Below are 10,137 nucleotides of genomic sequence, written 5' to 3'. Positions count from 1 at the left end.
TTTTTTTCAAGCTTTCCTCTACAGAAGTGGACTCTCAAGAACAACTTCAGTCCATGGAAAATAGTAGGCTTGATATTTTTTTAGCCTTTTTAGAACCTGTAAGAATGAAGGCTACAAGAAGATCACAGAGTAAGGGGTTTGTAACAAGAAATGTCCCTGTGTCTGAGAGCACCTCCTGCTGTGAGCAACGTATTTGCTGTGTGATTCCTTAGTTCTCCTGTGAGGGACAGTACCACTATCGTGGGATCGACGTCTAACATTGTTATCATTTTCTTGTTGCGGGTGAGGCCCATGTGAGTCTGAACTGGCAAGAGATCAAACTATGCTAACTGCAGCTAAATTCAGTTGAACAATCACAGCAGATCTGTTGCTACAGAGTACTATGGGTCAAAATGGGTATTTAGAGCAGTGGTTCCAAAAGCTGGCTCCTTTCCGGTGTACAATCTGTAGTTATATTCTAAGACTATGCTATTGTGTGTAAATTACCAATACTGCATATAATATTATAGTGTCCTATTTACTCTAAGGACTCCTAATGTTATCTTTCTGCTGCTATGAAATTGTATTAAACATAAAAATGATGGTGTATTTTTGACCAATAAAACATACAAATACTTTGGTAGCCTAATGAAACTGCTAACTCAGTATCTAATTTTGCTATTACAAGTAGACTGAAAACACTATTGCTGTTTGTTAATAATGCAAGATACAGCTTATTCTTGAATTAACTTTACTGCATACACGTGCACATTTTTTCTATTTATTCTAAAAATAAGACCAGTAAATTTGATGTGTATTCATAAAGTTATGTGCATAGATATTTTCTTGAAAACAACTTAATCTTCAATATTTCCAAGCAGTCACAGCCCTGTCTTCTTCAGAGAGAGACAGAGAGAAAGAAAGAAAGAAATCTTTGTCTCTATTGCACATGTATATATATGAAAAAATAAACGTTCTCACTAGGAAGTAAACCCAAGAACAATGTTGCTAGCAGCTCTTGTGCTTAAAGCACAATCACAAACTTTGTTCAGTCATGAGCTCTCAATGAGCTCTCTCTTCTCAACATCAGCAATCAATGTGCCAGGACAATGTATTGTAGACCAAAATGCCCAGGCCAGGAGACCACAAAAGCTTCTCTGTCTTGTGTAAGGGAACTGAAAACAGGCTTTCACAGTGCTGCAGAATGTGCTGACAGCCTGCGTAGGGTCCAGAGCTCTCACTGTTCTGGGAGATGTTGATATACAACCAGAGTAAATCTTGTCTAATCCTTGGTTAAGGAGCTACTATAACTGTTATTTTTCAGAAATAATCATATGCATGTGTCAAAGACAACCATGAGATAATCACAGACTGCTCAGTGGCTGTATGAAGTGCATGAGCTGAGTAGCTGAATACATCTTTGTGCTCCTTCCAGCAAAAGGACGGCATCTCTTCTTCTACTTTCATAAATAAAAAGCAAGACCTATGCTTTAAAAACAAGCTTAGAACCATTTCCTATTATTGATTAAAATATCATTCCTGTAGTGGATCATTTCTGCAAGCAGGAAATTGTAAAGCCAAAGAATTTAATAACAGCAGTGGTAGTTTTTCTTCAGGATGAAATAATATGCTAATAAGTACCCAGTTCTTTCATTTTCATATGGGTTTGTAACTTTAGAATTGTTGTGAAGAGTTAACTCTCCATTGGGTAAAATGGCTTCAAAGTAAAAACCAAACACACACACACAATTTATCATTGCATTGTCCATCTAAAGAGGAAGGTATCTACTGTTTTGTTGTGTTTTTTTTTTAAGAAGGTTTTCTAGACATCAGTGGACTCACCGAGCAACAATATGCCAGAGATAAGAAAACCAGCTCTGTGTATACAATATTGTTTTGTAATTTTATTTTGAATGAAATGACATTCAGATACAGCCCAGTTATTTAAGGAGAGATTTAAACAAATGTTTAAAGCTAAAAAGCTCTCAGAATTAATCATTTAACTCCATTCTTTTGTCACTGATATGAGCTTAGACTAAATTCACTCTTTTGCATGACTCAGATTCAAAATCATAATCATGGTAAAAAATACAAAAACGACTAAAATTTCAATTTCCAAACTAACTTATGAGAACAATAAAGGAGTTCAAAAGCGTTCATTAAAAAGCCACATTGACATGATTTATAGCTGTACAAATTGCTTAAAACAAGCATTATAGGATAAGTGCTCAAAGCAGTGCTAAAATTTGTAGCAGAACTTTTTCCTACTGCTCTTAAGGAGACTTTTCTGGATAACCTACAAATAATAATAATAATAATAATAATAATAATAAAAACACTTTGAAAATGTACTCTTAAATTCACCTGAATAAAAACAAAAAAATCAAAATAACTGAGAGAAAAGATAAGGCCTTATTACGCGGTGCTTACTCATACTCCAAATTTCCAGGCTGTGGAATGTTACTAGAACAATGGGGTTTCTTTGCTGATGTTTGACTGAGACCTTTAGAAAATGAGTTAGCAACACATCTTGTACCTGACAATGTGAGCAATCTTCATGCCAGAAAAAAAACACACAGAGTACTGCTGAGTAAGGCAACCAGGACAAAGTATGGCTTAAGTGCAGTCTGGTTAAGGCAGAGTAAGTATTTTTAAAGGTGTTACTTCTGCTTCCGCTTAAAAGCAGTAGTGCCCTAGAATGTGTTTAAGAGCTTCAGTTAAAAAGATCTGGAGCTAGAGTCTGATTCACATACAGAAATCTAAAGAAATCTATTAAAATGAGCTAGACAGACCCTAAAAAAAGTACACAAAATACCCTTGTTGATTTCATATTCTTACAAGCATACTGTTCAAAGCTCAAACTTTACTAACTAGACCAAGAGGAGCAAACAAACATGTTAAGTACAGCCTTGTTGAAATACTCATCTCTTATCTGCCCCCTGCAAGACAAAACTCCCACTCTGGGTCAGGCACCATCTGAAATTTTACATGAGATATAGAATTAGTCCTTCATCAGGCCAAATTCTGCACAAAATTATGCTGACCTTAATCTAAAAGAATTTCTTTGGCATTAGTTTCCATTTTTAAGTGAAGGCAGAATATGGCCCATTTTAGCACAGTGACTGATCCACGGCTTCTGTGTGAAGAACTCATTGATTAAACAAAGTATGGTAGCACTTTCCGTATTTTCCACATGTAGCCCCACTTACCTCACTTGACAAGTTTATAATTACCATTTAGCCTTTCCGGTGCTGAGATTTTCTAAGTTATTCATAGAAAAGCTTGGGCAAGTGTAACAACAGCTGCATCATATCGTTGCATAAGCTTATGCATAAAAATACTAGAAAATAGCTGTGCTCTCATCATTCTTTGGCTTGAAGCTGAAGCTTTCTCGGGTACGTCAGTTTTTCCATTTGTTGGAGTCCCAAGCCAGGAACCAGCCGGTGAATGTTGGGGGTTCGTAACCCTGCTTCACAATAATGATGGGGGTCCCCTTATCTCTGCCAGAAGGATCTGTTTCAATATAGCGTTTGGCTAAAAACAGAGGGGATATAAAACACGTAAAATATTAGTTCATTCCTTTGGCATAAAAAATGCATTAAAAGCCCCAGTGAAAGAACCCAGGGCTATAATAATAAAGTATTAAATTAAATTATTTCAAAGGCAATGAAGTGATCGAGTAATTGCTGATTCAGATGTCAGTGAAAGAATTTTCCACCAGATTAAAACAATGATTGTTACTCTGGTCAGACTATTGCCATACAGCCATGTTTTGGCTTTTGACCAGGAGAAGGCATTTGCTGGTGCAGTGCAAATGCACAGGCTTCAGTCCCATTTTTCCCACGTAAAAGCCTCATAGCTGCATTCCGTATAGTTTCCCTCTGCATCTCAATGTGACATCAGTGCCTGTCAGAAATGCAGCTAGGTAACCTTAGCTGCTCTGGGGAAATGCCTGCAAGCATTTTTAGCAGGAACTTCATCAGGAAGGCTCAGCTATATGAAACTGCACTAAAGATGACCCAGGATTTTTCAAGGAGGTGCCTTCCAAGTAAACTGTCTTGATTTGTTCTGCAATTGGAATTTCCTCCTCCAAGTTTAACTCAGTGAAGTGTGGCAATACAAAGACTTGGGGTTTTGTTGGCATTCCTTGGACTATATATATTAGTGTAGGGTGCAGGTCAGCAGTTATCTCCTTTAAAATTCCTATTCTTCTCAGTGCAGTTTCTTTTCATAGAGATATTTTGTATACTCTTTAAAACGCTCTGCAGCCTTTTAATGCTCTGTTGATTAATTCTTCTCTTCATAAACTTACAGATAAGAAAGATACAATGAGTTTTAAGTCATATTTCAAAGAAAAATAATCTTCTCCAGGATTAAATCCTAATAAATCCAATAAGCCTTTTAAACAACACTGTAAGAATAACTAAATTTCTTCTACAACATTTTTTCATTTATTTAAATACTGTTGATGTTTCTTCACTTGGAATTCCATCAGGTTGATTTGATTTACCAGATTTCACGGATTCCTGTCGTTCAGTTTCATTAGCATCTTTCCCAATCCAGACAAAAACCTGCAAATAGAGGAGAGAACGATTTAGCTCCCATGTTGTTGAAAGGATGTTTTGTGCAGCAGGCAAACTACAAAATAGTTGATTCCACTAGGAGATAGAATATATGTTATGAAAGTACTGCAGAGATGCACAGCTCTCATAAGCCACAGTTACTGGTGGTTTTTTTTTTTTTTTTTTCCCTTGCTAGAGACTGTAGTTCTTTACCCGCAAATTTTACCACTCTTGACACTGGACGGCCAGACTTCATGCACTTGGATGAAGGGAACTCTAATTACCTTTTCCATGATTATCTTTTACAAGTTTGCAAGGAAATTGTTCTTTAGGTGTAGGTAAAAACACTGAATAGGAGCTGTCTCTGGATCGAGCTCTGCGTAGGCATCAACACTTGTGCCCTGTGGCAGATGCTACCCAGGGTAACTGAATACTCCACTGAATAACCCAACATCCAGAGCCTCAACCTGCAATCCTCACATTATTTTTTCTTTTTTCTGTCAAGAATTCTTTTGGAAACTAGCTCCATTTCTTTCATTCATATCTGAGTCAGTATGTCCCAACACCTTTTTCACCCATCTTTTAATACTGCCTTCCCCCCAGCTCTTTCTTGAATGGGCCTTGGATATTCCTTCTCATTTCCTAAAATCTCAGCCTTCTGTCCTTGAGAGTTAGGCTGAAGAAGACAGACAAAACATGGGATCTGTGGTCTTCTCCCCCTTTCCCTCCAAGGGGCAGAGAAAGAGTGGAGAGAATATACTGTGAGAAATACTGTGAGTGCAGAAAGCACACCTCAATTTGCCTGTCATCTGAAAAGCTCTCAACGTTTTCAGTTTTCTGTGAACCTGGGAAAATGATGGAGGTTATTTCTAATACCCTCTAGCCAGTTCTTGGGGAGAAATTTGTGTAAAGGTCTAGTGTTTGTCCCCTTCTTTAGTACGATTTTTATAGGTACTACTACTACATTGATTTTGTGGCTTCTGCATAACTTTTTTTCAAAAACCTTCTTTCTTAAAATTAATAAATTTTAGGGATAAAGCCAAGAACATTATCAGGAGCATTTCAGAACAACGCTGGGGCTTATACTCTTGCAGTCTCCATTGGTTTTAATGGAAAATGTCTACCATGGTGTCACATTATGCTTGGAAATTCAATCATATATGTTCACACTAGAACATCGTATAGCTCAGAAATTATAGCTCCTGATGATATAGTTTAAGGAAAACAAAACCTCTTTCATTTTCACAAAGGTGATTTTTCCTCCCATCTTACATTCTAAGTTGTTAGGAATTAATTCTTGTTATCATAAAAAAAAAGGAAAAAAAAGGTGAAGTACACAGCTTACCTGTTCCCAGGTATCCAGCAACATGACATCATCTTCAGCCAAGTCATCCTGAGTGAATTCTCCTGGGACCTCCTCAATCTAAAGAGGATACTATGGTGGGTATTTTTTGCTTTTGCTTTAATAATTTCTCAAGATATTCTGATTTTAGACAAACCAAAGATTTTTTTAAGGGATAATTGAAATTGTCATTATTGTAAATTGGGACTGAGGTCTGCTAGAAGAAAGGGACAGGGAAATTTCCATAGTGCAACTTGTACCGAACTAACTAAATCAATCTTATACCTGTTATATTCATGCAGCTTACATTCATTAATAAGGAAAAGAAATGACTTCAGTTTGGAAGTGGTGAGCTCAGTGATGAAATACACATCCAAGTAAGCTTTCCAGTCACTTGAAAATGGGACGTTGTAATTGACCAAGCCATTGAGGATTAGTCCCAAAGGAAGCACAGACTGCTTGCTTCTTCCATGGATTTACAGGCACATAGGAAAGCAGTTTAATTTTCATCTGTATGAGCAGCAGAGGTAATAATGTAGCTAGCTAATGGTTAGTTTGCTACTTGTGAAGGGCTTTCAAGGGTTTGACTATGCTTGGTCACCTAGGAGCACTAGAGGGATTGGGATCATATGGTGCAGAAGTAATTCCTTTTTTCTCTCTACCACATTATGGTGGCCAGAAGCTCAGAGTGATCTGACCTACCTGTTCTGGTGAGCTCTAACAGTGGTGATTCAGTTACTACGGAAATGCTACAGGAGATAGGGAATTTCACCAAATTTGGTGGGAATTTAAAACAAAATCCATACAAGTGCATAGCTCCCAGAAAGCTATTATAGTGAGATTGGTTACCGTTATTGTATTTCACAGGAGCATTTTAGAAGCTTGCTAGAAGAATATGCCTTACTACTTTTATAAGATTTTGAAGTCCTTATTAAAGGATCCTATTTGTTTTATCCCTCTCCAAATGAATTGGCTGTCTCTTAAGGAGACTGCAGAGAAGGTAGCCAACTATGTCTCCTACCTAAAAATTAGTGCATCCTTGCCAAACAGTGACACAGTGTTACTCTTCCAGAATACAGTAAGCAATTAAGCCTGAACCATAGACTTAATACCCAGCATACAGCTCCAGGTATTTCTCCTAAGGAAATAAGTCTTCCTACCTAGAGGCATTAATTACATGTCCTAAATCTCTATGGAAAATTTCAGGCTGCTAAGGATTTTTAGCAAGGGCTTGGGACATTTCTTTTCATCACCACCACTATCAAACATGTAAGGGCCAAGGCACTGACCTGCAGCTTCTCAGAGAAATGACAGCAGTCTGGCAATGCTCTGCAAAAACACAATTGCTTTTGACTGAGCAAATGCTTTGGCTTCTTCCATCTGCAAGCCTCTAGTCCCAGGCTAGAGCAGACTATGCAGACATCTCTGCTATTTATTCTTCTGTCTGTTCTCTGCACTGGGATTGATTCAAAGCACCAAACCTCAACTCTCTAGCTCTTGCCAAGCACTACTACCTACACAAAGGAAAGCCAGATCCCTAAATTCATCTTTAATGTTTGATGATTCCCAAGCTAAAATATACCAGAAATTATATAATTAAAGAGAAGGGAAAGTATCCCTGATACACTTACAATAAATCTGCCAGTCTTATTAGAACAACCATACAGACGAGGAGGATGATCTTCACCCTTTGTCAAGAGCTGTGATGAAGTCTGATATTGTTTTTTACCTCCAAGTGCTTTCCAGAATTCCTCTGAAATAAATAATATATAATTTATTCAGCAGTGGATTTGATATTTTATGGTTTATCTTGTTAGATACTATTTCAAGAATCCCTGAACAGTCTCTTCTTTGTTGTCTTAAAGATAAGTTTATTTTCTTTCAGTTCTTCCTCCAGTTTGTTAAAATAATATAAAGGTATCACCTGCAGCCCTAGACAGAGCAATCTCTTCCTCCCCTCATAGTCACCCAGGGTAAAGAAAGGACCACACTCCTCTGCAGCTCCTGCTACTGCCCTACAGACATACAGGGCATTGCACTACTTGTGCCTCAGCCAGTTCTGGATAGATGTCCATGGTAACATGTTGTGTTAGATTTTCAAAGTGAGATAGTGAGCATATGCTTCTGCCTACAACATACATAATTGTAAAAAACATTTAGGCTATATTTCCACACAGTGCTGTGTATTCTCAGCTGCCCATTCAGAACCACGGGGTTTCACACCAACCTGGTTCCTGGCCTTCATTAATCTTAGTAGTCTGGCATTTAAGAACACTGGCAATGTATTGAGCTCCTTGTTCTTCTTCTTTGTTTGCTCCTTTTCCCATCCAGGTGTAGCCAGAATTATTTGGCAGTTTCAGAACAAAAACGTCATTGGAGTTTAGTGACACTGCATCAACATCAACCTAGATCAAGAAAGAAACCGTTTTATTCTTCTGTTTTTCAAATAATGTGATCTCTATTTTGCATGTTTATATAAAATGTATAGATAGATGTTTATCAGCTGTGCTTTTTAAATTTGATTTTTCCCTAGATTTATACTGACATAAATTAGAGAAGTACTTCACTTGATATAGGGAACTGACTTGAAGGACAAATCTTGAAATGATTTGGCAGTAGGAAAGACTGTCTCATAAGGGCTGCTGATTTCTTGTCTGTTCTTTGCCAGCTGACTGTTCACTGCACATTTTCCTGGTTTCCTCTGAAACACGTAGATTGGTCATAGCCAGTTAAACTGTATTCTCTTTGAACTATGAGATAGGTTGGTCACATAGAGCAGTGGATTTAGATTCTGCATTCCTACCAGATGTGACTACCCAACAGAAATAGTCAGAGGGGCTCATGGCAGCTACACCATTTCCCATGGGGAATATTTGTTTTTACTTAGCAGGTGACCTTACCTCCGCAATCCTGGTGATGGACATCAGGTTCCTGCGGATTTGGAAGAGCCGTGTGGGTGGAGCGGGTTTCTGACCTTCCTTCTTGGATGTCCCATTCTTGTAGATAATAAGTGGCTTATTTTTGAACAAGCTCAGTAAATGGGCAGGCTCTTTGCCTTGGCTGACTCTAATCTGTATGTAGATAAAAAAATGGAATAAAAGAAACATAAGGACACAGGTAATTATTTTTAGTTCTTTGTTGAATTGCATAGGGGAAGTTAGCCAATAAAGCTAAGAATGTTAGCAAGAATGAGAAGTGGCAAACTGAGAAGCTCTAAAAATATAGTTCCAGACACAGTAAAGTTATAGTGTTTGTGAGATTTTTTGTCAATCATGCTAACACACAGACAGGATTCAAACTTCTAACATAATGTCTAGATGATTAAAATGGCTGCTATCTACTGCAATAAGAAAATTACACTTTTTCAAAAGAACTGTCATTTCATAGAGTTTCATAGTGCCACTTAATTCCCATTAAAATAGCTTGGAAGTTTAGGGGCTGTGTACTTAAGCAGAAGAGGTTGGTTATTCATCCTTTTCATTATTTCTATGTGTATTTATCTGTAATAGAATGGAAAAGATGAACATAAATCTATCTTGCAGAGGATAACATAGATGACAAAAAGGAGCTTCCATTACAGATACAAAAGACATTACTGCAATCTCAAAGAACATTGAGCTATGAAGAACTGCTATTTTTAGGTTAAATGTGCTATAAAAGTTATTTGTATACAACTGTTTATTCTTTCTTTATGACAGTATCCTTTATTTTTCCCACTGAAAGAAACAAAAAAGTGACAGCTAAAAGCTACACCACATACAGATTTCCTATCCAAATTCCCCTTGCTTTATACAAGAAAAAAGTGACTTGCATCTTCCACGAGATGAAGGCAAAAGGGAGGATGACAGAAGAGAAAGGCTGTGGAGAAAGAGAAAAGGAAATAAATGGAAACTGTTTTCCAGGAAGGCAGAGGAAGGCACCAGTGCAGGGCGGAGCTGTACTGGCTCTGCTTTCTGAGCAAAATACCCAAAGGATGTGGCAATGCCAGCCCACTGAAGATGCTGCTGTATTCAGCTGGAGATAGCAGAGCGCAGGGTGTGGGCAGCTGAGTCACTGAGCCCTCACTTCCCGCCCAATGCCTGCTCAACAGGGGTCCCCGTGGCCCCTTCCACCCGGAGGGCTGCAGGTCCCCACCTTTCTGTAGCTGCTCCTGGGGATCACCCCCAGGAAGGAAAGAAAGGAGAAAGGCGTGCTGCATAACCAGCAGAGGAGAAGTGGAGAGCACCAGTGCCAGCCCTCGAGCACTGCCTGGTG

The 10,137-nt window shown here is 38.2% G+C and overlaps 1 protein-coding gene across 1 annotated transcript in view; it reads right to left on the bottom strand.

The window, feature by feature from the left end:
• Positions 1–1,863: 1,863 nt before the first annotated feature.
• Positions 1,864–10,137, bottom strand: part of SCIN (scinderin) — a 51,724-nt gene continuing 43,450 nt past the window's right edge. Inside the window, exons 11-16 of the mRNA XM_040548534.1 lie at positions 8,784–8,954; positions 8,111–8,288; positions 7,515–7,636; positions 5,887–5,964; positions 4,490–4,550; positions 1,864–3,513 (exon numbers count right to left, since the gene is read on the bottom strand). Of these exons, the coding sequence (XP_040404468.1) occupies positions 3,380–3,513; positions 4,490–4,550; positions 5,887–5,964; positions 7,515–7,636; positions 8,111–8,288; positions 8,784–8,954 (744 nt within the window). The 3' untranslated portion in view covers positions 1,864–3,379. The remainder of the gene's footprint in view (positions 3,514–4,489; positions 4,551–5,886; positions 5,965–7,514; positions 7,637–8,110; positions 8,289–8,783; positions 8,955–10,137) is intronic.

The sequence above is a fragment of the Cygnus olor genome, chromosome 2 (assembly GCF_009769625.2).
Source record: "Cygnus olor isolate bCygOlo1 chromosome 2, bCygOlo1.pri.v2, whole genome shotgun sequence".
NCBI lineage: Eukaryota > Metazoa > Chordata > Aves > Anseriformes > Anatidae > Cygnus > Cygnus olor.
The sequence above is the reverse complement of the archived record's forward strand: the minus strand, read 5'-3'. Positions and strand labels throughout refer to the sequence as shown.